Source organism: Felis catus, chromosome A1 (assembly GCF_018350175.1).
Source record: "Felis catus isolate Fca126 chromosome A1, F.catus_Fca126_mat1.0, whole genome shotgun sequence".
Lineage (NCBI taxonomy): Eukaryota > Metazoa > Chordata > Mammalia > Carnivora > Felidae > Felis > Felis catus.
Window position 1 is genome coordinate 158,659,345 of NC_058368.1, and position 27,191 is coordinate 158,686,535.

Genomic DNA, 27,191 nt, shown 5'->3' on the forward strand with positions numbered 1-27,191 from the left:
AACATGCACTCCTGGGATGCCTGGGTGGCTCAGTCGGTTAAGCATCAGACTTCGGCTCAGGTCATGATCTCGCAGTTTGTGAGTTCGAGCCCCACGTCTGGCCCTGTGCTGACAGCTCAGAGCCTGGAGCTTGCTTTGGGTTTTGTGTCTCGTCTCTCCCTGCCCCTCCTCCACATCTGCTCTGTCTTTCTGTATCAAAAATGAATAAAATGTAAAAAAAATAAATAAATAGGGGCGCCTGGGTGGCGCAGTCGGTTAAGCGTCCGACTTCAGCTCAGGTCACGATCTCGCGGTCCGTGAGTTTGAGCCCCGCGTCAGGCTCTGGGCTGATGGCTCGGAGCCTGGAGCCTGTTTCCGATTCTGTGTCTCCCTCTCTCTCTGGCCCTCCCCCGTTCATGCTCTGTCTCTCTCTGTCCCAAAAATAAATAAAAAAACAAAAACAAAAACAAAAAGTTGAAAAAAAATTAAAAAATAAATAAATAAATAAAAAACAATATGCACTCCCAGTTTCATGGGCAAGTCATTGAAGTCTTGACATATGACTTTCAAATGGGAAGGGGCTATAACTAGCCTTCCTATCTTTGGGTCTCATTAGTTGCAACACAGGATGCTTTCCTGTGGAGATTTCTACCAGGAAATGCCTCCTTTAGAAGTTACGTTACATTGCACGGTGTGTTGTGCATTTGGGTCAAGGTGTACAAGTCTGGAGACAGAGAAGAGAGGTCATGGATGATTTCAAATAGAAATACTTTGCATTAAAACAGCTTTAGTGTAGGGTAAGAGTCTCAATTTTCTGGCAGGAACTAAATCTCTATTTGGGACACAGAATGTTAAGGCTAGGCCTTATTTAATAAACAGTGAAAAAAACATTATGATTCCATTTCACCAAGTCTATGAATTAATCATATTTTCTATTAGTCCATGTCTCCTGGTAAAAACTTACTTTTATAAACTTAGTTTGTTGTGATTTAAATATACTTTTAATTCCGTGGACTTTGAGAAGAATCATTCAATGCATGAAAGTGTAAAACATGTGTTTTATATCTGATAATACAGGGGAAGTATACTTACTACCATAAGTAACTAAAACACAATAAAATCACACAGTCCTCTCCTTCTTTTAGGCCATATATATCTTGGAAAAGTAGTTTTTCTAGGTATCTTCACAGGCAAAAAAGTTTTGGTGTGAAAATTAAGAGGCATAAAAATGAAAAGCCTTTTAGAGACAGAGCTTTGCTAGGAGCTCATCTGCTCTGTGTGTTCCTCTCACATCTCTCAACTGTGCAGCCGTGTTATGCAATACCAAATATTTGTTGAAAAAAAATCAATCAATGGCTTGCCTCTGGAAATATGAAATGTCTCAGTTCTGTGGGGTGGTTGGCAATACACAAAACAGCCTAAATACCCGAACCATGTTTAACACCTATATTTATTTTCTGTGAAGAATTTTAACAACAGCAAAATGTTTATGTGAAAAAAGATATGATACCCAAATGGCTTAGTGTCCTGTACTTCAAATAAATCGAGCTATCACATGAGTGTTTTAGCCAGGGGACACATTTTTTATTCAATCCCAACTTACGCACATAAATAATCGCATGGTCTAGTACTACACTCAAAGGAATTTTTGGTTTTTATTCCAAATAAGAATGAAGTTTCATTAATCCAAATCACTCTAGCAGGCTACCTGGAAGGCCACGTCACTGGCCGGAAAACAAAATTTGAATCAAACCTTTTAATCAAAATAGAAAATAAGATAAAATACTCAAATAAGTTCTCCTTTTGCATTTGAAAACAGAAACAGCTGCTGAAGCAGTGAGTGGCTTTCCTTCTGAGTTCATCAAAAGGGGAGCCAGACGTTGATCTGATGGCCTCTGTGTTGCTCTTATTGTAAAAAAATGGAAATTACTGCAAGTTTTCATGGTCATGATATGTGGCTAGGGAAGGATTAACTGCCTAGACGAAAATGGCATAAAGAAAATATGTCCAAAATGCATGAATTCCTACCTAATGCCTGTAATATTAGAGGATGGTTTCTGTTATAAAAGACACAATAAGAACTAATGTGTTTCAATATAACTTTCTAAAAGAAAAATAATTTAATATCAATAGGTCATTTATTCATTGTTTTGAAATTCAAAAATGAATCATATTTTCACTTCTCTTTTTCTAATACATAGTAATTTAGGAAGGCATAGTTTAAACAAGATTATGGCTGCTGTCTTTCCCTCCGGCTCTTTGTTTTTTTGTGGCTTGTGGTGTCAAGACTAACTGAAAGTTCTTTAATTAGTCTTTTTGGACACAAGCCTCCCATTTACTTCAGTGGGAGGTTTCTTTGCATAAAACCAGTGGTTTGTGTCCATCAGAGCCTTTTGACTGCTTTCCTTTGATTAATCAGAAAACTAAAGCTAAGTCTGAATACCATTTTTCTAAAGAATGAATGGGCATAATCTCTTACAGCTTTCATGAAACCAGAAGGATTAATCCTTCAATCCAGTCCCATACTCCACTTCAAGTATTTTCAATTACTTGGCACCATTGGAGGTGACGTCCATGGCTCAGTAAGAAGGCTACTGCTGGCATAATGGTTTCTCCATGTCTCAGCACATGGTCTTGGCATTAATAATCCATCATGAAATGATTTGCAGTGCACAAGGGTGACATTTGATTATGTGAAAAGCATTGCAGGAATGAGCATGTAGGCTCTTACTGGCCAACTGCTGGCAAAAACATGATGAAATGTTATATGGTGAAAATAACATTTAAGATGGTTTCTGAACTGACAAAGAAAAGGGTAAGGACATTGCTTTAGGAGAAATTTTCTTTCTTTTTTCTATTTCCTGGTTTTCCTTTCTCAAATCATATTTTGGAAGGCCAAATGGGTTAAGGGACCAGATTTGTCAGCCAATCACCCAAACACATTTTCAAAACATTTGATTCAGGAAATTCTGCATCTTTTAAAGCAACGATGTTAACAATCCTCCTGAGAACCTTAAAATATAATGATTTAAACATAAGGTAAAGGAGACTCTGAAATGATTAGAGAAATCACCAAGAGGCTTCCCTATTGAAGAGTTCATTTTTCTCATTTTGTCTCCTATTTTTTAAAGACCACAAGGAGGATGTTGAATGTACTATCTAGGGGAAGCCCTATCATTTTAAGTAGAAATTTATGAGATGATTGGGAAATTCATAATTCTCAGTGTAGTGAAAGCAAAAAACAAAAACAAGAAAATTTGAGTTTCTTAAACTCATGTACTCTAGACCCATGCACTGATCTGTCATATACATTATATTCTAGATAGATTATAATGAATGCACTTATTACATAAGGACAGACATAATGAACACTTGGGTGAGAGGATGGCCAAATCTTGCTTATTCATGGGCATGGGTATAGGGTGGAAGGAAAGTTATTACGCATAAATTAAAGTCAGAGAGACTTAGATAGTTTTTTACAATAATATTTTTAAATTAAGCCACAGATATGAACATAATAATATTATCTGATTTTAATGTTTCTGACTTTTCCTTGCCAGCCTACCATCTTATAGTTAGGTAAAATACCTTATTTGATATATTGTATTGCATATAATAATATATATACTATTTTATATATCAATGAAGAGTGATCGTATACAATAATGGACAAATATAAACTTCAGTGATTTCTTTAAGTTTATTTATTTATTTTTGAGACAAGAGTGTGAGAAGGGGAGAGGCAGAAAAAGAGAGAGAGAGAGAGAGAGAGAGAGAGAGAGAGAGAGAATCCCAAGCAGGCTCCACACTGTCAGTGTAGAGCCCAATGTGTGGGTTGAACTCACAAAGTGTGAGATCATGACTTGAGCCTAAATCAAAAGTTAAATGCTTAACCTACTGAGCCAGTGAGGCGCCCCTAAACTTCAGTGATTTTTGAGATTTTTTATTCATTCATTTAGCTATTCCTTCAACAAAATTTATTAGGCATTACTATATGCAAAGCACAGTGCTTGGAGTCATAGGGATAGGATACAGAGCCTATCTCTGAGGCATTTACATTTTATTATAGACTGTGCATATGCATATAAGTATATGCATATAAGTAGTAGCTAGAAGAGGTCAAGATATAAATGAAGAACAGTTAGGCTGAAGCATTGAGTGTCAGAAGAGGAATTCAGGGAGATAAAGTTGAAAGGGAAAGTTGGGTCCAGTTTAAGGAATTTAAACTTTAATAAGAAGGTAATAGGGAGCCACTGAAAACCTTTTTTAAATTTTAATTTTGAAATAATTGTAGACTTATAGAAGAGTTTCAAAGATAATACAGAGACTTCCCAAAATGTAGTCAATATCATCTAAGTTTTTTTAATATCATCTAAGTTTTCATGTTTTTCAATATAATTGTTTATGTAGTATTCTTATATTATACTCCTATGATTGCATTCCTTTTATCATGCTTAGTGTAGTATATGCTTTGTATTGTTTCTTACTCAGAAATGCCAAAAATGTTTTTTATTAATCTTTTCAAAAGAATAGTTCAGTTTTGTTGACCAGGTTTGCCATTTTTTGCCCTATGACATCAGTTCCTCCAAACATATCTTACATAGAAATTCAATCTACATTAAAATAAAACCAAAAACTAAAACCCAAACCAGTGAGATCAATTACAAATCTAGTATCAAAAAAAAAAGGCTCTTGATCCATCTGTTAAGCAGAATATTTTCTCTAAGTCCCACGGAACTCTGTGATTCTTTAATCATGATCCTGTTTGGAATATGGTAGGCCATTTCCATATTATAGAAATTTTACATTATAGAAATGTAAAATAAATTTTCATTTCTATATGAAAATTTGTGACTTCTTTAACTCAAAGAAAATTGTTTCTGTTATATATTTATTCACCACTATTTCCTTTGTCTCTTTCTAAAACCCTTATGAGGTTAACGTTTGCCTCCAGGATTTATCCCCATATCTCCTGTATTAATTTTTTTCCCATCTCTTTGTCTTTTTGCTCTATGTTGTAGAACATTTACTTTACTAATAAAATTTTTACTTTGTCATCCTTTACTAATTTGGCTGTGACCTATGTCCACTCATCTATTTACTCCTCTTTTATTTATTTATTTTTATTATTCTAATTTGGCAACCATATTTTTAAATTTCTTGTTCCCTGCCTTGTTTCATAGCTATTTCAAGGATAAATATCTTTCCATAATTTTCTGAGGATTCTCACTGGAATCCTCTCTTATGTCATCTGTTGCTTGAATTCTTTATATTCTTATGTTTGTTTGACTTGGCCTTTCTCTTCTGTTTTTAGTTTTCCTCAGATGTTTGGTGGTCTTTAGACCATTTACATTCATGGACAAAGAGATTCATTTAGGTGGCTGGCAAGACCTTGTTCTGTGGCTGAGTAGTTCTGCCACAGAGCAAGTTCTGCCTAGAAGGTCTCCTCTGAATGAGAAGTCTGATGGAAGCTCTGTATGAGTAGGCAGACTTCACCTTAGAATGCTCAATGATGGGCCTGCAGGTTCACATGATTTGGGAATCCCTTTCTCAGTTGTGGCCTTTCTTCCCCTTCCCCTCTCCCTCATCCTTGTCTAAGTATCTGTGGTTATGTTAAACTCTGTTTTGAGGCTTCTAGACCTGCCTTCAAATCATCTTCATTAGGCAACTCACTGTCATTAGTCAGAGGTCAAATAGAGGTCCACTGTTGATCAATGTTCAGGGTAGGAGAAAGCAAGACCTCCGTAGTGGGCTGGGCCAGAAGTTTTGAAAACATTTCCTGAAAATTACTGTCATGCTACTGTCAGAATAATCCTTCTGAAACACATTTGAATGTATCAGTCTCCTGCTCAGAATCCTTCAGGGGTTCTGATTGTATACAGAATAGAACCTGTTCTCCTTCGCAAAGTATGAAGAAAATGTATGGTTTGATATGAGTGCCTATTCCATCATCTCCTACCATTTCCCTGCCACAGACACACATAGGCTTCCCAAAGTCTGAAAGCGCTTGTGGTTTTCTCTTCCTCCAGGCCTTTCCACATACTGTTCTGTATGCTAAGAATGTCATGTCCCTGTATTGACTGGCAAAGACACCCTCATGGTTTGGGTCTATTTATTAGACTCACTCCATAAAGGTTTGAAATAACAAGTAATAGATACACAGTAGCAGGATAAAATAAATGAGTAAGGCACACTAGGTTCAAAGGGAGAGTAAAGGTAGAAATATAAATAATATCAAGTATAATGTTAGTCCTTAATTACGTGACATTAAGTTTTGTAGACTCACACTGTAAAGAGGTACACTGTAAATTTGCCTCTGGGGTTCCTAGTTGTCAAACCTAAGAGGGAAACTTGAATGCTTGTTGAGCATATAGTTCATAAACTATAATTAAAGCATTTTTGCCAGTTATGGAAAATTGAGAGAGAAAGTTACTGCATTAAAGGAGTACTTAGAAAGGTGATTGGTAAACTGAGAAGTTTCTTCTTTATGCTTTCATTGACCCTCATCTATAACTATTTGATTACTATAATTTTTTTGCACACTTATTTCTTCAAGGTATGGACTATATCCTCATCACTTGGCCCAATGCTTGATATTTCCTAGTCAATGAATATTTGTCATATACACTGGACAATCATAAGTTGATGGTTAATATAGGCAATGTTTTTGTGTGAATTGATATACAACTAGAAATGCATCATCATTTACGTTAATCATAAACAAAATAAAGATTTAACCAACTAAAAGAGCCTTTATAATAATTACCAAAAAATACTTAGAATACCTAGTATGTGCATATAAGTATATTGCATATATATCTGATATGACTCCCAACTAACACCACGGATATTATTACCCATTTCAAAATCAGTGAAATCAAGAAGTTAAAATCAGCTTCCCAAGGATATACAGTTATTCAGAGGCAGAAGTTGGGCTTAGTACAAGTGCCTGAACTCAGACCTGTGAGTCTCAACCTTTGCTGTTGGTTCGTGCTTTGGTGTGTAGTAGATTGATTAGCATTTGATTACAAAATTGATGGAAGGCCCCTGATGGAAGGACTTTACAAGAGTTTCCTTGTTCTGTATGGTTTATTCTAAAATATTCTGAGGGGAAAGGCAGCAGCTATCAGCAAATAAAATGCTATAAAATTAATTTTCCACAAAGAAACATCACTTAATTTAAAACACTTACATTTAAAAAAATTGGAAGACCTGACCAACCTGTATATATAATGGAATGTGACACAACTTATTTTTCACTACGACCAAGAAAGCTTATAATGTTACCATTTTATAAAACGACTTACTCTCTTAACCCAATTAACTTTTCCTGACCAATTTATGGTTGTTTCTTACCTGAAAGTTGCCAAAACAGCTTCCCCCTGGGAGGGTCACATAACTCACAAAGGGCGGTCCTGGAGATGGCAGTGACTCATAGACCACCACGCCTTCACTTGGGAATGCAGCCCTCTGCTGCTGCTTGCTTTCCCAAAATTCCTGTAACATTGACACAACATTCACTGAAAAACACAAAAAAACACAATCAGTTATTAAGGAAGGATGTACTCTGGCAAAAACAAAATTTTATTTGCATGCTGGATTGTGTAACATGTCATTTCCAATTTAGGCAGAACAGTATGTACTGTGGGAGTGGGAGGGAGTGCTTTCCTATTTAATGCAAATGTGTTTATCTCTTTATGAGTATGGCTCAAGTGGTTTGGTACCCTAATTCTAATAATGTTGCAGTATATAAAATTTACTTTATAAATTAATTTTTAATATCAAATTAAAAACGTCACTCTTTCTTCTTTGAAAATTTGTTTCAATAAACTTTGTTTAGAGCTATGGTTATCCTTGGCCCCTGCTCCCATTTCTCATAGATTCTTACACTTACAAAGTGAAAGCCAAATTTGGAGGTAAAGATATAAACAATGTGATTTTAATTGGGACCCACCTAGTATAAGATTTAAGAGGAGAAAGGCAGAAAGAAGAAAACTCTTTCATGCTCCTCTCCATCCCAATCTAAAGGAGAATGAAAGGCAATTGTGTAATAAGCAGGAGGCTGGAAAAAGCCATAAGTGAAACTAATAACATGGAGACCTTGTTAAGGACTACGTCTGTTAGATGACTTCAGAAAACATAGTAATGGCTATAGCCATGTGTTTTAGATTAAATGACCTGTGATAGCCTGCAGAAGTTTCAGATCAAATTTGGTTGGTTTGTTTATCCTGTACTGCAAATTGAATTGTGGAAATTAACAAGGATAATAGAATTGTAGCATCAAAAGAGACCTTACAGGTCATGCAGGCAAAGTTCTGCCTAATGTAGGAATGTCTTACACAACACTATTGACAGCTGCCTATCTGGCTTGCGCCTTAACATAGGGAAGGAGCTGGCACTTGGCACACCTTGAGGCAGCCCGTTTCAACTCTTAATGGTTCTGTGAAAAGATCCTTTTTGGGAGTAAGCTGAAATCTGCTTTCCTGTAAGGTTCCTGCAAGTGGTCTATTTCTCATTTCTGGGGCCTCACAGAAGTTTATCCCCTTATCCACATGAAAGTCCACCACATGCATGAAGGCAATATAGGACATCTGTTGTTTTTGCCTGCCTGGCATTTGCTTCCCCTCTTTGTGGGAATAGCATAAAGGTTTTCTTTAAACAATCATCTTTCCTTCAACCATGTCTTCTTCAGGGTTGAGGGATAGAGATTTGACCAAAGCCAAGTCATTTAGAACCAATGAGTGCAGGACTTCTGTTGGAAATGTTGGAAGACCAGATTCTCCCTTTTTTCACTAGGTTGCTAGGAGGATAGGAGGTAAGTGTGGCACTGCCCAAGCAAGGGAGAAACGTGGCTGAGAAGAAAGCCAACACAGAGAAGCGTAAAACCAAGAGATGGAGAAAGAAAGACTAAGTTCCAAAGAAATACTTTGAGCCTCTGAGTCAATGAATCTGCTTTTTCCTTAAATCATTTTGTATTGGTGTCTTTCACTTGTATATGAAAGTATACTAATACAGACAACTCTCAGGTTTCCTCAAGTTCTGGATTAAATAGTTTTTGTTCTTCCAAACAGTCTTTGCATAATATTGCACCTATGTCCTTTGCATTCTCCTAAATACATTCCTAACTGTGCTTCAAAATGTTGGGCTTCAATAGTTTTCAGGGAGTCAGGAAAGTCACAGAGTTTAACCTGGAGGCAAAAACAATGCACAACCACCTTCTAAGTTGTTTACTAGAGCACGTGGCGCCTTTACCTCATTCCTAGGTCGTGGATCAGTTTCATAGTGTGCAGTTCAGGCAAATTCTCAAGATGCCTAAGGAATCAGATGCCTGTGTATATTTTAAAACTGTAATGGTTAGTATTTAAGAAGTGTTTTGAAAAACAAAAAGGAAAACATAAGACTATCAGAGGGTGTAGGTGAATTAACTAAAAAGTACATGTTGAAGTGGTCAAGGTGAGATTGGTCATTACAGAGTTTTTCATTTATTCAAAAATATTTGAATAATATTTTCTACCAGTTGATGTACTTCTAAATAGAACTTTTATATCCTAAACTGTATTTTTGCTACTCATCTTCCCTGGCCTCCCAGCTCTAAGAAAGCAAGGATTTTTGAGCTTTCTGGTTTGCATTTTTACTTGCATGTGACCACCAGAATTCAGCAGGATGTCTTAAAGACTGAAGCCTAAAACAAAAGCCAGTAAACTGTTGCTCTGACAGTCCACAAGGCACAATAGACTGCTATTTTAAGTCAGTTCATTGTTGGATGAATTTAAGCTGAGAACTGAAGTTGGAAGATGAAGACTCATGATAGTCTAGGTAAAATGAACACAAGAATTTTGGCATGCAAAGCTATGTGGATTAAAGAGTTCAAAGGTATGTAATAAGTAGATTTCTATATGAACACGAGTAGCAGTTTTCAAATTTTTCATTCTGCAACCTTGGAAGACTTCTTTGATAGTTCTGTGTATGTCATCACCTCTAAAGAGTACAACATATGTACATGCACACACACAATCCATCTTTCTATCTCTATCTCCTCTTGTCGACTGGAAAACCTGATGAATGGAGTGCAAAGGGAAGAAGGCCAGCTTGCTATTTGAAATTCCAAAGAATCAGTATAGCAGAGGATACTCTATTTATGAAACATATGATCCTTTATTTTTTTTTGAAGTAGTAACAACAAGGTTTATGGGCAATGTCAAAGGAAATGCAAGCAGAGGCTTAAGTTCTGCTGAAGAAAACCACCCAAGTTTGAGGATAGGCCTCACTACACAATTTAGTCCCTAGCCACAATTGCCCTTTGATGCTCAGCTAATGATCCTGTCTCCCTTATTACAGAAAAAAAATTGGGCTACCAAGCATGTGATATCCATCCCCACATCTAGTGACCCATCTGCTCAAGTGCCCAGATCCACATTATTTCTTCCAGTCTCAAATGGCATTGTTCTGGTAGTAATTCTCTTCACCTCCTATTTTTAAAGGTTTCCTCTTTATTCACAACTTCTCAGCAGCCATAGGCATGCTCAAGATAATGAATCAATCAATCAGTCAATTAAATGAAACACTCAACCTTGGGACTATTTTTGGCTATTAGTTATTAATATTTTCCTGTTGTGGCTAAGCTACTAGAAAGAATATCTTATATTACTATCTCTGATTCTTTATCTTCCATTCATTTTTAACCCTCCACAATCTGACTTTATTCTTCTGCACTTTATTCCGCTGAAACTGCTCTAGCAAATATCAACAAATCTTAATTTTCAGTTCTTATGTATTTGACCTCTAACTGTATTTGACAGAGCTGGTCAGTTTCTTCTAGAAATGTTCATATCTCTAGTCTTTTCTGACAGTATTCATCCTGATTCTGCTTTTCTATTTTTAACCATTTGCTCTCAGTTTCTTTTTTGGGTTTCTCTTCCTCCGTTACCCCTCATGTTGATCTGAATAAAAATCTTGTCTTTTCTTGCTTTCTACCATTTTCCTTAAATGACAGAACCTAGCTCCATGACTGCATCTACCATAATATAAGCCAACGGTTCCCACACCATTCTCCTATAGCTCCAACTTTGTTAATAGATACTTGCTTATTAGATGTCACACAAATTCAACATTTTCCAAACTCAACTAATTTTCTTTCCCAAAAACTCTTCTCTTCCTCCTGAAGTATTTAGAAAGTAATATTATGACCTACTCAGTCACCTAAATCAAAAACCTGGCAGGAACCTTAAATTTCATGTCCTCTTTCCGTTCTAATAAATGCCCAAGTTTTACCAATTCCATATCCTAATGTCTTGCATAATCTCCACTTCCTCTCAATCTGTACTGCCATTGCTGCATTGGTTCATATCTCATCCAGTATACCATAATATCCTCCTGACTTCCATTATTCTCCTATCCAACCCATCCTCCAATTGTTTCCAGGGTAATCTTCGAAATCTCACAGTTCATGAAATCATTAACATTTTTTTTTAACGTTTATTTTTTATTTGAGAGAGAGAGAGAGAGACAGAGTGTGAGCGGGGAGGGGCAGAGAGACAGGGAGACATAGAATCTGAAGCAGGCTCCAGGCTCTGAGCTGTCAGCACAGAGTCTAACTCGGGGCTTGAACTCACAAACCACAAGATTATGACCTGGGCCGAAGTTGGATGCTTAACCAACTGAGCCACCCAGGCGCCTCTCATTCACATCTTCTTAAAATCCCTCTCTGAGTCCCTCATTACCTATAAGATAAATAACTCCTTGGCAAGGCATAGAAGACTCCATGTCTTGATACTCTCTTGTTCCATACAAGCCACCTCCCTCCTCTCTCCTCAAGACACCTTCCAGGCCCCTTACACTTCCTTGAATTTTATGTTAATGGCAAGCCTCTTACTTCCATTCCTCTTCTTAGAATGCCCTTTTCCCCAGTGGCTGTTGACTTCTTGCATGGTCTAGTTATCTTTTAAGATTCACTTTCAGCATCAACTACTTAAAAATAAAAACAAAGCCAAAATAATCACAAAATCCTTGTTTCAAAAACTTCAATTCTCTGAGAAGCAGCATGGATATCACTTGGGGACTGGTTAGAAATGCAGGATCATAGGCCCGACCCCAGGCCTAGCGAACCAGAATCTGCATTTAAAAAAAAAAAATTTTTTAACCTTTATTTATTTTTGAGACAGAGAGAGACAGAGCATGAACGGGGGAGGGTCAGAGAGAGGGAAACACAGAATCTGAAACAGGCTCCAGGCTCTGAGCTGTCAGCACAGAACCCGTCGCGGGGCTTGAACTCACGGACCACGAGATCACAACCTGAGCTGAAGTCGGACGCTTAACCTACTGAGCCACACAGGTGCCCCCAGAATCTGCATTTTTAACAAGATTCTCAGGCAATCTGATGCACATTAAAGTTTGAGAAGTCCTGTTATAGGAAGAAGTTGCTATTCTGATATCCATGTGTACCTATTATAAGCCAGGCACTATGCATTTTCTCATTTACTCTTTATTTTTTTTAATGTTTTTATTTATTTTTGAGACAGAGAGAGACAGAGCATGAGCAGGGGAGGGGCAGAGAGAGACAGAGACACAGAATCCGAAGCAGGCTCCAGACTCTGAGCTGTCAGCACAGAGCTTGACGTGGGGCCCAAACTCACGGACTGTGAGATCATGACCTGAGCCAAAGTCAGACGCTTAACCGACTGAGCTACCCAGGTACCGTGTCTCTTTTAATCTTTATAACATCCCCTACAACTGGGTATTATCATCCACAACTTGTAGATTAGACATTAAAGATGCTCAAGGTACAATCAAACAGCTACTAAGTCTTAGACTTGGGATTTTTAACCTAGTGCTGTCTGAGTTTATAATCTATGCTCTTTGTTCATTCTGAGACACTCTCTAATTATGGCAGAGTTTAGGTTGTTTTCATGTGTGCCTACCTCTACTGAAGACAGTGCTCTTTAGAGGAAGAATTACATCATTTTTTCTTTCCGCTGAGTCTGGAACATAGTATGAGCATAATTAATATTAGTTGAGTATTTGAATATCATCAAAGCAAAAAAGATGTGCTGCATTTGTGAGGCTGTTGGCAATGTGAGGCTCTCCACAAGAATTACCTCACCTATGTTTTCCCAGGGGGCATTTTTTTTTTTTTTTTGACACGTTCTTGACAAAGTCAAATAAAGCAAAGGCCAATATTTGTATTTTTTCATTCAGGTTATATGACATGTTCCCAGCTTGGAACTGTCATAATGAATGAGCAGCCAGGATGTGAACAGGTATCCTGATGACCAATCTTCAACCAACACTTTGCTCTGGTTTAAAGCAATGGTGTAAATACCCACTGATTGTATACCTCAGAGAGGGCAGTTACTGGGCCTCCCATTCTAGTCCCTTCTTTCAAGTAAGGATGACTAACAGAGAAACAAGAGGAAGAAGAGGAAATGAAAAAAGACTGATGAGGAGCTTGGACAGGCTTCCTGGGCAGAGGGCCATGAGCAAAAGCCAAGGTCAATTCTCTGCCTGATTATGCCCTCCATCTTAATGTCAAGAGGCTATAGTTTGGAACATATCATTTTTGGTTATGCATTATTCCTCTCAAAGTTTAGTAAAGTTTGTTTTGTTTTTTTTAACTTTCTACTTTGTTTTAATGGACACTAAAGAAAAAGGTCTTTATCCATAGCCAGGACAAGATAAATTGATCATCCACAGTGAATCTGGACACAATATGAGAGAGGTAGTGCATCCTCAGCTAGACTGGGATAAGGTAGATGGTTAACAATTTGCCTAATGCTGGAGTCAAGACAAACTGAGCAGCCCTCCTAGTTCACAGTATAATACCCACAGGTCATCAGTGGTTTTATGTTTTTTAAGGTAACTGATGTTAAACTGGTAAAATTACTACAAAGAAATAGAATATCAAATGGCTGAGACTAGGGGTGTGAGAGGAGTAGAAGGAGAGAGAAATGTTGGGGAGGGCCTAAGAATAATAGCATGAAATTTAGCTCTTTTTTGTGACTTCTATCAGTTTATAACATCTGAGAGTAAAGAAAGGAATTAAACCTCTGAATTTACTGTGCACATCAAACTTCTTAATCCTTTGCATTTCCCCAAATTGCTTTCTCAGACACAAGTGATTGACCCTGATATGGACTAAATATTTGTGCCTGTTACCTATCCTTCCTTCCCCCAATCACCAAATCCATATGTTAAAGACCTAACCTCCAGGATGATAGTATTAGAAGATGGGGCTTTGGGGAGGTAATTAGGTTTAAATTAGGTCATTGGGTTGGGGCCCCCATGATGGGGTTAGTGCCCTTATAAGAACAGAAAGAGACACCAGAGCTTCCTATTTTGGCGATGTGAATATACAGCAAGAAGGCAGCCATCTGCAAGCCAGGAAGAGGTCTATCACCAGGAAGCAAATATGCTGAAAACTTGATCTTGGACATCCCAGCCTTCAGAACTATGAGAAAATAAATTTCTGTTGTTTAAGCCAACCAGTCTATGGTATTTTGTTGCAATAGCCTGAACTAACATAAACCACTTCGGAAGTTTTGATTATTTTGTGTATCAACAAGACAATTTGCACTGTAATTTATAGGCATTATTAGTGTGGCTACTTTCTTTGTCATTGTGTTTTGAAATTTGAATATGACAGAGTTTTCAGACTGGTAATTCTATCTCCAAAAAAATCTTTCATAAATGAGGATTTCATTTTTCCCTTCCTCAAGCTTTCTTTTTGATTATAAAAAGATGAGCATTAAGGATTTCACAGAAGGCAGATGACCAGTGAAGACGTCCAACAATGTGGAATACCTTTACCATACAACCTTTGATCTTTTCTATAGAAACCCCCAATCAGTTTCAGCAAAGCAGTGTCTTTACTTGTTCCTGAACATATAGTTCTTATTTTTTTACCTGTCCTTTGGTTCAAGTTCTCCCAGGAGTGTTGTTTCTGCTCCTCCCCTCTATCCATCCAACTTACTCCCATACTTCAGAGGAAATACCACCTATTCTATCATGCCTTACTCATGGGTTCCAGCCCATATGGATCTCCTTTCCTGAGCTCTCATTCCATTAGTGGCCTTGTGTCTTAGCACTTAATCTCCTCTAAACCATGCTAATGAAATGGATGTGATGTTCAGGCTAAACTGATAAAGTCAGACTTGGCTGGACTTCTTTCTGGCTAGAGGAATGAAATGCATTCATCTTACAGAATACAGTTTTCTGTTATTTAACTCACAGCAGACTGTGAGATTCTGGAGGGCAGGGACTCTGGTTCATTCTTTTCTGTAGCCTTCTTGGTATACACCACAGGGCTATTCATCTGGAAGCAATTGTGGAATTCACTTGGCATATAAGAAAACTCTACCTTTCTGAACTATTTGAGTGCAACTGAATGAGTGTGTAGAAGGTAGGTGAAGTCACTAAAATTCCTAGAGAGGTCAAGACTTCCTTCTAGAATAGGAGGTTTCATGTATGAACCACTGTGGTGCTCACACAGCATGGATCTGGTGGTGGCAGCCATGCCTCAGCTGGAGATGGTGGAGTAGGGGCAGAAAGATGAAGCCTGGTCAGAGTAGACACATGATTGTTATTCACTTTGTAACAAGGTCTTCACTTTCTTAAAAAGTAGAGTTTAGGAAGACCCTGAATAGAGATGGTAAGTAATTTTGTCTTGGAGTGCCAACTCAAACACACTTACGCTGACTTGCCTAGAGCAATGTGTTGAAAAGGATTTGAAAGTAGCTTCTGGCATTAGTGGAACATAATTAACAAGCAATGTGTACTGACTGGCATAGTTTATCTGATGACCATGACCTTGATGATATGGATTTAAAAAAGAAGTTCATAACAGGCTTCTTCCCATAACAATTTACAGTTTGATTGCAGAAATAATATATGATAATATAATTGGTGAAGAAAATATTAAGAGTGCTACATTGTAGAACAGAGATGTTTTTAAAGTAATATTTAAAACCTAAAAATTTATGGAACAAGAATTCAATCCACACAGGGGGAAAGCAAATGAATGTGGACTGAAAAGTTCAGGAAAAGTCTGCCCTGGAGGAAGGCCTAAGCTGAGCCACTTCAGAAGAATGAGATATAGACCATGATGAGAAAGAAGCTGTGCTCTCCAAGGAGTAAGGATGGCTTGACAAACAGAGTAAGAAAAATAATGTGTCAGCCAAGGAATTGTTTAAGAGGGCATAGGAAAGGGTGCCATTAGGAAAGGGGTATGATTTGATAGGAGACAGGGTAAGAGGACTTAGCTTCCTTTAATAACTGGAAATCAACCCCACTGTTCTAGTGCCCCAGCTTTACCCGAGTGGGTGAGAAAGGCAGGAGCACAGAGTCCCTTGCCCTTTGTCTTTGCCTAAGGTGCTGTGCTGCTTGTGGTGACTCCATCCATGAAGACACAAGCACAGACACTTGGAGAGAATGTATGGCTGCTCTTGTACATCTGAGTGAACCAAAGAGAGGGTTTCTGGGAGGAGTTCGGGCATAAAAATCTATGAGAAGTGGGTAGGAGATGAGGCAGGCGAGAGAGGGCTCATTCTGCAGCCTGGAAGAAGCACAAATCCCCTTCAGATAAGATCATCAATAACCAGACACTCAGAGGGCTTTTATCCTACAAATTTGGAGCTTGTCATTTTCACGGATTGGATGCGTGCGATGCAGATGCCAATAGGGAGAAATGATCTATGTTTTCATATGGGCATTTTGAGATGTATAGAATGTAAAGGCCCAAGGATTACAGAGCGTGTTATAGAAGAATCCTCAAATACAGACACTGGTTCAAACACAAAAAAATGTATACTGTGTCTTCTCTCTCCACCTTTTATCAACTGGCAGGCAGTTTACTCAGTAGTTAAAATCATGGAACCTGGAGTCAGAATGCCTGGGTTTGAATCCTGTCTTTACCAGTCAAAGGTACCTACTTAACTACTCCAGTTCTAACTGTAACATGCAGTACTTACTACACAGTTTCTGTTAGGCTTAAGTGGGAAATGTCAGAATAGAGCCTCACACATAGCACTAGAGCATTAGCTATTATTTGTGGTTAGAGAAGGTGATGGAAGAAAGAAAAAGGCATGATTATATGCTTGCGTGTGGCATCTTTGAAACTGATCGTTCCTGGGTTGGAAACCATATCATTAAACATTCTAAAAAAAAAGTCTGCAAGTCTGAAAATTCTCTAATTGTACACATTGTGCTATTTATTTCCAAAATATGCAAAAAGTTCAGAAATGGTAAAGGGAGGCCTCTTTTGATACTATTTGCTGGTAAAGACAAAGCTTCATAATAGCCAGAAAATAAGTGGATGAAATGCTACATCTCAAAATCTGGAAACAGAGATGTTTGTCCATATTATTCACTTTATAATGGATGCTAAAGGCAATACAACTGCTTTTAGCAAACATGACAGGGGCTAACTTTCACTTAAAATTAATGCTTAATGACTGTTTATGCTTCAGGAAAATAGAAACATTATAGTTTGTTGCCCAGTTCAACTACCTAATATGAGATAAGTCCTAAGTGGAAAAGATTCATTTTCTAACAAAAAGGGATCTTAAAAGTATGTTATAAATCTACCAGAAAAAAAGAACCAATTTCTTTTCTGCCTTACAGAGAAAAAATTCTAGCTGGGTAAAATATCACTTGCCAAAAACAGTTTAAGACAAATTGGAAAGGCTACCATTTAAGGATAAATCATTAAGAGGCTTTCAAGATGATTAACATATTTTTAAATTGATTCTCTGCCTCTAAACAGATGGATTTATGTTATGCAATATTTTAATATAATCTTTAATTAAATTAGCCTTAGCAGGTGATATTTTAAAATAAAGTTAATTATGGGGCGCCTGGGTGGCACAGTCGGTTGGGCGTCCGACTTCAGCCAGGTCACGATCTCGCGGTCCGTGGGTTCGAGCCCCGCGTCGGGCTCTGGGCTGATGGCTCGGAGCCTGGAGCCTGTTTCTGATTCTGTGTCTCCCTCTCTCTCTGCCCCTCCCCCGTTCATGCTCTGTCTCTCTCTGTCCCAAAAATAAATGTTGAAAAAAAAAATTAAAAAAAAAAATAAAATAAAGTTAATTAGTATTCTCTATTCTAGCAGTTCAATCACGTACAGCTTGCTCTTGCCAAATGTGATTTCTTAGTTTTTTTGATGACAAATAGAAAAAGATCCCCCAAATAATCTAAGGGGCAAGCTCAAGGTGTGATGCCAATTTATGATTCATGCCAAATGGGTAGTAAAATGGGATACCTTTGGGTCTTGCATTTGGCTTGGTAAACTGCAGGACACTGACCAACAGACCTAGTTGTCTCATTATTTATAACCATCCTCAGGTTCTGCCAGGTTTTGATCTGGCCAGTGGAATCCTGCTGGCACAGCTTGTGTGTCAGGTGGGGTACAACGTGTAGGAATCCTGGGCCCCTTTTTCTTATGTGTAGACACTCTTTCAAAGGTAGCCACAGCTACACAGCAGGACTAAGACAACTTGGAGTATTACTTTGTTCCCAGGAGAGGAACTTTCCTTTAGGAATACACTTGAATCAGTGCCTAGCTCCTTCAGCAGCTGGAAAGCCGGTTGTGTTTCTCCTTTTGTTGGCTTTTTCTTTTCTTCTGCTGTGGTCCCCATGCTCTTCCCTGAACATTTTTCTTGAAATGATCCTTTGGGTTGTTTTACAAAGTTAACCTCTTGGGAGATTGTATAAAATGTACAAAAAAAGTATCTCATTCTTTTTGGCTTAATTTTGACCTTCAGAATTTAAAATTACTGAACTGTATATCATTTGGGGAGACATTTAAATACCATTTATTTTGGGGGCACCTAGGTGGCTCAGTTGGTTAAGCATCTGACTTCGGCTCAGGTCATGATCTCATAGTTTGTGACTTCAAGCCCCACATTGGGCTCTGTGGTGACAGCTTGGAGCCTGGAGCCTGCTTCAGATTCTGTGTTTCCCTCTCTCTCTCTCTGCTCACACTCTGTCTCTCTTTCTCAAAAATAATTAAACAAAAATAAATAAACATTACAAAATTTTAAAGTAAATGACATTTATTTTTTATATCTTTGGAAGTACTGAGTCATTTTTTTAAAGAAGGCAAAGGGGAAAGACTATGAAGGAGCCAAAGTGAATCACAAAGACAAATTAAAATAAAATAAAAGATCATGAAGTATACCAGAATTAAACAGCATCAGCAGCATGCCTGAGTTCACATGTGTGGTTTATACGTGCATCATGGTCAGATGATGTCATCCAATCACAAAGCTACATAGAATAAAAACCTGATGTAATCTATTTAATCAATCAGGAAGTATATATCTTTCTCATGTTCCATTAGGCACTGACATTACACTGTATTTAAGAGACTTTGTAGGACTATTAATTTTAGATAACTAATCAAAGATTAAAAAAAACACTGGTTGCTTTGCTGACCAATTCTGTTTAGTTAAAATGCTCAATCTGTGCAGATGTGGCTTTAGGTGTATAATGTACTTTTCCTAGGTGTAGTCATTATAAGAATGCTTTCACGGGGCTCCTGGGTGGCTCAGCTGGTTATTTGGCTCTGGTCATGATCTTACGGCTCTTAGTTCAAGCTCTCCATCGGACTCTGTGCTGACCGCTCAGAGCCTGGAGCCTGCTTCCGATTCTGTGTCTCCCTTTCTCTTGCCCCTCTCCACTCCTCTCTCTCAAAAGTAAATAAACATTAAAAAAAAAAAAAGCCTTTCATGACTCTGCAATAGCTGTCTAACTAGGGTTTATGTAAAGTATGAGGCATAGACAGAGTTTGGCCCTAAAGAGCATGGTGCAAGGCCTTTGGTGACCCAGGGTTGAGGTTAGGCCCTGAGGATGAATATAAGGATTGGTAATCTAAGTTATTGTGCCAATGTGGAATATGGAATGATTGGAGGTGCTCTACCATGACCAACCCCAGGCAGTGCTCTGGGGAAGTTGTTTGAAGAGGGTGTTTATTTCCAGAGTCCTTTTTTCCTCCATCCTATTTCATATGGTTGTCAGTTTAACCATGCATGCAATTAGGCTGTGTTTCAGGTATCACTGTATGATGTTTTAGAAGGTTCAGGTACAGTTTATTTTATAATAAAGGAGAACACCTGACAATAGGAAAAATATTCTCCTCTTTTTGTGAGGAAGAAAACAAATCAATCAGCAACCAAAAATGTCTTTTGTGCACCTGCTAGGTGCCTGACCCTGTGGGAGAGCACATGGAAGTGCAAGGTATGGCTTTGCCCTCCTGGGACATCCAACCTAGGTGTGGACAAAAACATGCTAGCAAAGCTACAACTCATATTGCACAAGAGAAATGTAAACTATATAATATAGGCCATAAGGGCCAAAGGAGTGGTGACTAAATGACGGGTTCCCACAGCTGCCTGATGGGATGAGATGAAAATAGGGATCAACTGATTATCATCGCAGCAGGAAAAAAAAAAAAAAAAAAGCCAAACCATAATTCAAATAGCATTCCATGGACACAAGAGAAAGAATATAGAGAACTACAGGGAGTGTAATATTTTGTCAATATTATTGACAATTGTCAATATTCAACTTTCAATTAAAATCTTTTAATTTCTTTTTAATTTAAAATAAGATTGTTTTAACTACCTTGACAGACTAAACTTATATGAGTATTTGAACATGGAGGCAAAGAAGTAAGAGCCTTTGGGGTTAAAACTTCAATATGAAATGTATTAAATACAGAAGATTCTTTTATGAAAGGCTTCTAAAGTTGTCTTACATTTCTTAAATCAATCTGTAGCACATAATCAGTAAAACCGTATCATTTAAACAGAAAAATCATGACTTAGAAACTCACCCTTGTGCAGCTGTATCCTATTATGGGCTGTAACTTAACACATGAGTTTCAGAAGTTGTTAAAGTTGAGATCAGGCTAACAAATCTTAACTGCTACAAAAAAAAAAACCTATGTTGAGATGAGACAGCAGACCATGAAGAAGTTCTAGATTTGATCACAGGATGGATATAGATCATATTTTGTTTTGATTTGTTAAATCTTACTTATGTATTAAGAAATAAATGTATTAAGACAGATGGCCATTAAGTGATCAAGAAGCCACTTTTTTTTTTTTTCCCCATTTTGAAAAGTTTTCCTCTGGGGCTGATACTTTTAGTATTTAAATTCTACCAAATGTAAAAAGGGTTAAGAAACAGTGTTTATGCCACTGATAGCTGAACCAAAATCTGCATTTTTTCTTAGTATAATTATATAATTGTTTCTAGTTGTATCCTGTAATAAAGTAAAATTAGCATTTCAATAGGCTTCAACAGGCTTCACAGTTTAGATGCTAAAATTATTGTAATTAAGATTCAATCATTAATCCGAAATAAGCTAGTGAGCAGTGAGATTTTTTTTTTAACCATATTCTTTTAGGCACACTTTGTGGTGGAATGCAGTGCAATATGTGTAGAGATTTTACTGCATAAGTACCTTCATCCCTTACATCCTACTCCATTTCTTTCTGTGAAATGCAAAACCCATAAATGTATCATCAAATTTATAGATTTCAGATAACTCCACTAAAAAGCATGGGATAGAGAAAATACTTTACTCTTGAGAATTTTTGCTCTCTTGGGTTGCATACAGCCAGAATCATGATTACTAACATGGTTTTAATAACTTTATAGTCTGGTCCAATTTTTTCAAAGGGTAAAAATGAACCTTTTGAAGTATTCACCTATCTGATATAAATAAAACCTTTCATGCCGGAAAACGTTTCCCAAATGGAAGTTAATGCACCTCAAATACGTGAGACATTTTCTAATTGTGCAATGATTAGGAAGGAAACGTCTCATTTTTTCACAATGAAATTTGGGCGTAAAACATATTAATGAAATCTAACATCGCTTTATCAGTCAATGCTGGAAACTAACACATTCTCATGGCTTAAATGATAACTAAGATAGTTTTTTTTACAATCTATTTTAATAAAGTTTGACTTGATTTGGGCTTTCAGTTAAGTCAAAGTGATTTCTCACTACAGGCATGTTTATATTCACACATCTTGCATCTTGCCTGAATAGGCAAAAGGATTTTCGCCATTGAAAAAGTTAAATTCTCCCTAACTTAGCATGAGGAAGTGTGCCTCCAAAAAGATGTCAATATAATATTTTTCCCAATGCAACATAAAACCATAAAGTTGCATAACTAATCTAGGATCACTGCTAACTCTGAAGACTCCCTGTTGCCTGCACTTCTGCATCATTCCACCTGCCTTTACCACCTTGTCTCCACCTCCCCTAATGCCTTGTTTTTGTATTGCCTTAGCTTCTATGGACAAGCTGTTCTTTCTCATCAAACATGCCCTTCCCCTCTGACCCTCCTGTCATATTCCTGTTCAGATGTGCCTATTTAGTGGGTTCCCTCCATACTTCCAAAAGAGGTCATTTCAATCCTCTCCCTTGTCCCCTCCCCCATTTTCCTATAACAGCACAAATGACACGGTTATATAACACCTCTGGGAGCCAATAGTTGTCTTGTAGTTTTGTAGTGGCTAAAGGTGAGGAATTGGAATACAGTACTTGAATTCTGGCTGTATCACTCATTTAACAGTATGACCTTGGGCAAGACACCTTAACTTCATGAGACTCAGTTCCCTCATCTATAATTAACAATAATACCTACATTACTGGTTTGTTGTGAATAAACGTTCCTAGCATAGTGCCTGTCATCACATGATGAGAACTTGATACCCTAGCATTACTATGCATGGATAAAGAGAGAGCCCAAAGATGGCAGATAAACATATTATGTTATTGTCATGTGAAAAGTTAACACTCAGAAGAATCTGAATGTTCAGCCATCTTGAAATCATGTGGATTTCCTTTGAGAAAGCACATGAGGAACTGTCAAACAGTGGTAAATAAATAGTAAGCTCGCACACACTCTCAAAAGAGCTGACAAGGGCTGCTCTTAGGATAGCTCATCTTTGGTTGTGACATATGACAAATGAAAAGAAACTGAATGTTACACAAAGCCAAGAATGGAAGGCAACATGGATATGTGCCTTAATTTCTCAGCAAAGAGATTCTGTATGGTGGTGTAGAGATTCCTAGTGCTACTTGTTACAAATGTGAGACATTTAGGTAGTGGAGAACAGTCCAGTGTCAGCTTAGATGAGCAAATTTCAAATTGAGAGCTGACCTTATTTAAATGTCTTTGCATTGTTTTTTATTTGAAACGTGAAATAGGGGGAAACAGAAAAAAAATTGTTATGGAATTCATTTCTTTCCAGGAAAGAAAATTTAAAAAAAATTGCAACTATTGCTGGATGAACACCTTGTCTAAAACAAATGAGAGATTTAGTTCATTGCAAAATGCCACTTGGGATGCTAAGAAAAGCATCCAAATAATATTTCTTTAAATGAATATAACTATCCCCATGTGTATCCATCTCAGACCAGAAAATTCTCTGGGTGCTTTTCCTGACCAACTTGAAGAGAAAATTCAATTTACAATTGCTTGTTTTTAAACAAACCAAAAGCCACTGAAGGCATAAAATTAATTGAATGATCATTTACATTCCTTGTATTATGTGTTTCTGAAGAATGAAGAGAAAAAAAAAACTTTCTTTGCATTTATAGAAATTAAGAAAAACATTTTTAGAGTATGTGGTGTGTGTGTGTGTGTGTGTGTGTGTGTGTGTGTGTGTGTGTTTTAATGCTCCTTTGTTCAACTGTTCTGGGTTTTAAAAATTCTTGGATTGGCTTTTCATCTTGCAGGAAAGCAAGGTAGCAATTTTTCTTAAGGATTTGGCAGTGATGTGCTCCAGTGCTTAGCCCTTTCCTTATAGCAGGAAGAGACTGGACTGGGTTGGGGGAAAGGGGGCCAAGAGTGACTAGGAGGAGAGGAGGCTGCTCAGAACCTGCTGTTCAAGGCTGATGGCAGCTTTTTACAAGCTGTGTAAAAGATGAGTGTGGTGGCAGCAGTTTTTGGGTGTGCCAAAGAAAATGAGTCCACGTGCTAAACTCTGGCACGTGCGTGATAGGTTGCCAAGGCATGGCATAACCCCCAGGCAGACTTTTGATGTCCTGCTCCAGAAAGTGTGTAAGCCTGTTCCCATTTATTCCATGAGGATGGTAAGTGGTTGGATGTTTCAATGTTATAAAAAACCGCTGGCATAGAAATTTGCCATTTGGCTTACTTTCATTTAGTCATTTTTCAGATTAGAAACACCTGAAGGGAGAGGATCAGCAGTTTAATACTCACACCTATTAAGCCATGCAAGCAGTTGCAGAGTACAGCTTATTCCAGGGTAAACAGACAATGCTATCTGATCAAATTTGGGTTCTATGTTAAAGAATGAAATATATAAAATTGGACACTTCTTTATTTTTCCATAGAGAAGAGTTCCTGCAAAGGTCTGGATGACAGAACATAATGCATATTTTATTTTAACCCTTTTTCTATTTTATTCTCTTGGCTAAACTGTAAACAATTCCTGGGATTTAGTTCAACTTAAAAAGTAGACCATATAATTTCAGAGTAAACTTCTTGAATTGACAAGAAATTTGGTGAAAAATTGCTCCTCTATTTCTTTTTCTTTCTTTCTTTCTTTCTTTCTTTCTTTCTTTCTTTCTTTCTTTCTTTCTTTCTTTTTTCTTTCTTTTTTTTTTTTTTTTTTTTTTTTTTTCTGCTTCCATTCTCCAAATCCACAGTATAAGACCCCTGGCTCTATACAATTTATCCAAAGCTTTGAGCAGGTCAAGAGCCCTTTTACCCTTCACTAGTGAATTCAGTGCTATTGTAAGAGAAAGACATTCTTTCCTTCCCTTTTCACTTAAAGAAACACACCAAACCTGAATAGACTCCAGGCTAGACTGGGGGAGGGAGTGATTTTCATTAGTCTAGCATAGCTATTGACATATGCTTGAAGAAAATATTTAAAAAAAAAAGACAGAAGGAAGAAAGGTAGGAAGGAAGAGAGGCAGGAAATAAAGGGCTTCCACTATGCATTAAAGGGCATACTGGTTACAATTTTATTTCTAAGAAGAAAATTTTATAGGATAAAATGGCCCAACATTTCTTTTTCTTCATCACACATATGAGAAATATAAACTAAAAGGACATCTGGAAACTAACATTATTCAGCAATCAGAGAGCAAAAATCCAAAGCATTGATGTTTTGATGGAGACAAACATAACAAGATTCACAAAGAAAGCTGTAACTTATTGAAGAAAAAAAAAAATTCCATATGCATTTTACCTTTTGGGCAGTTCCATAGCAAAATTCTATTTCAGAAGCCCTTTGTAATATGAAACTCACTGTAGATAAGATACAACATGAAGATAGTCTGTTTTGCAGCAGCAGAAAATCAAATTGGTTCCAGAAACTAAGTTACATGACAAATGGTATAATAGTATTGCTAGAATTGGGAAGCTTGATTGAATTATTTTTCATAATCATTAAAAAAGATTTTGAAATAACTTTGCCATAGCTGTTTAGATTTTGGGGGGATAGGGACATTGCAGATATGGGAAGGCTAATTTTATTGGTCTTTTAACTAAAGTGTTATAATTTGTTACCAAAATTTAAGAGCTCACTGGTGATTTATTGTTGTTTGTTTGCAATAAAAATTTTCAGACAAACACAATATTTGACTTAACACAGTTAACATGTTATGGAGGGTGAAACAGGTTAACAAATATAGAGTATTTATCATTTCTAAGTTATTTTTAGTTTTAATCTCATTAGCAATCAGCCATGTTTTATTTAAAAAAGCATCTGGAAGAGTTCATTAAGTCTTAGGCAAGGCTTATATGTTAGGAAAGACTTCCAAACAGTTAGCAAGATGTATCACTGACAAAATAACCCAGCAACTAATACCCGTAGGTGAAATGAAATCATTCTCCTGACTGAAGTCAGGAACAAGTTAAATATCACTTAGACCACAGCACACGACTACAGAGATTTAGGAGAAATCATACTTAAATAGGATGTGACTAGACGTTTAGGACTATTTTCAGAAAACTTTTTCCCCTTCAGTACTTACAGTCTTTGAAGACTAGAGCCGGGTCTCTGTGAGGCAAGACTTGGGCAATGATGTGTCTCAGGGATTCCAAGGTTCTGTCCATCTTGGGTCTGCCTGTGTGAGCCTGCTGCACAGTGTCCTCATGCCTGAATTCTTGCAGTCCTGGACTGAATTTGTGCAGCTCATTGATGCACAGGATTACCAAAGAATCCCTTTTAACATCTGCCAATCAGACATTTCCCAGAATCTAAAGACCCCTCAGGGGGCCCTCCTCCCAGGCTCACTTATCTTTGTTGTATGCTGAGCTAATTAGCTCTAAAGGCTGGCTGACAGGCGGGTTCCCATTGCTTCCTTCTGTTAAACACACCCACCTACAGGCTAGCTGGGGAAGCTCTCTAATCATGAGACCAGCTTTCCTCTCCAACCAGATTCTGCCTGAATGGTGTGCAGCTTTCTGACTTGGGTATTTTTTTGGTCCTCCATCTTCAAATGTGCTGTCCCCTGGTATAAAATCAAGAAGGTTATTTGTCAAAGAAATTACCTTAGTAACAAAGAAATTTCCAGCTCAGGACTTTCAGTTCAGAATTAGTATAATCTAAATTCTTCTTTGGTAAAGAAGTGCTATAAAGAGTATGGATATAGCCAGGGACCAGATTATGGTATTTGAATTCAGGGGCATCTCTCTGGGAGCCAAGTTTAAAAGTTGTTTTTCTTTTTTTTTTTTCCCCATCACCCATGTTATTGTCACTTATGATGGGTAGTGGCAAATAAAACCTTGGTACTGTCTTTTGGCTTGCCTAGGAATGTTTGTTTTTGTTTTGACTCTTCAAGGAAAATCATTCCCAAGATTGAGTTTAATGAATTCTGATATTATTCACTTCCTTTTATTTCGTGCTAATTCTTTCTATTAAAATTTCAGAAGAAGCAAAAATATATATTTTTTTTCAATAGAATATAGGTAGTTACTAACATACCTTAATAGATTCTTTCTCTATTTCCCATACCACTCACGACAAGGTTAAATAGTCTTTCCACAGGAGACATAAACATGTCATGAGATTCCATTACAATAATTAGGATTCATACCACATATAAAAGAACTGATTTTAATGGCTATAACCTATGATAGTTTATTGAAGACTTGTTAAGGACTACTTTACTTTTATTTAAAATACTTTTTCGGAGTTGGCACAAGAGATTGCTCTCCCATTTCCAGA

General features: G+C 37.3%; 1 protein-coding gene across 3 annotated transcripts in view; it reads right to left on the bottom strand.

Moving 5' to 3' along the window:
- LIX1 (limb and CNS expressed 1) overlaps nucleotides 1-27,191 on the bottom strand; it is a 62,460-nt gene that overhangs the window by 26,165 nt on the left and 9,104 nt on the right. Inside the window, exons 6-9 of one of the 3 annotated variants that reach the window (XM_045041421.1) lie at nucleotides 26,346-26,475; nucleotides 25,996-26,141; nucleotides 12,897-12,956; nucleotides 7,336-7,499 (exon numbers count right to left, since the gene is read on the bottom strand). In XM_045041421.1, the coding sequence (XP_044897356.1) occupies nucleotides 7,336-7,499; nucleotides 12,897-12,956; nucleotides 25,996-26,141; nucleotides 26,346-26,377 (402 nt within the window). In that variant the 5' untranslated portion in view covers nucleotides 26,378-26,475. 3 annotated transcript variants of the gene reach the window in all.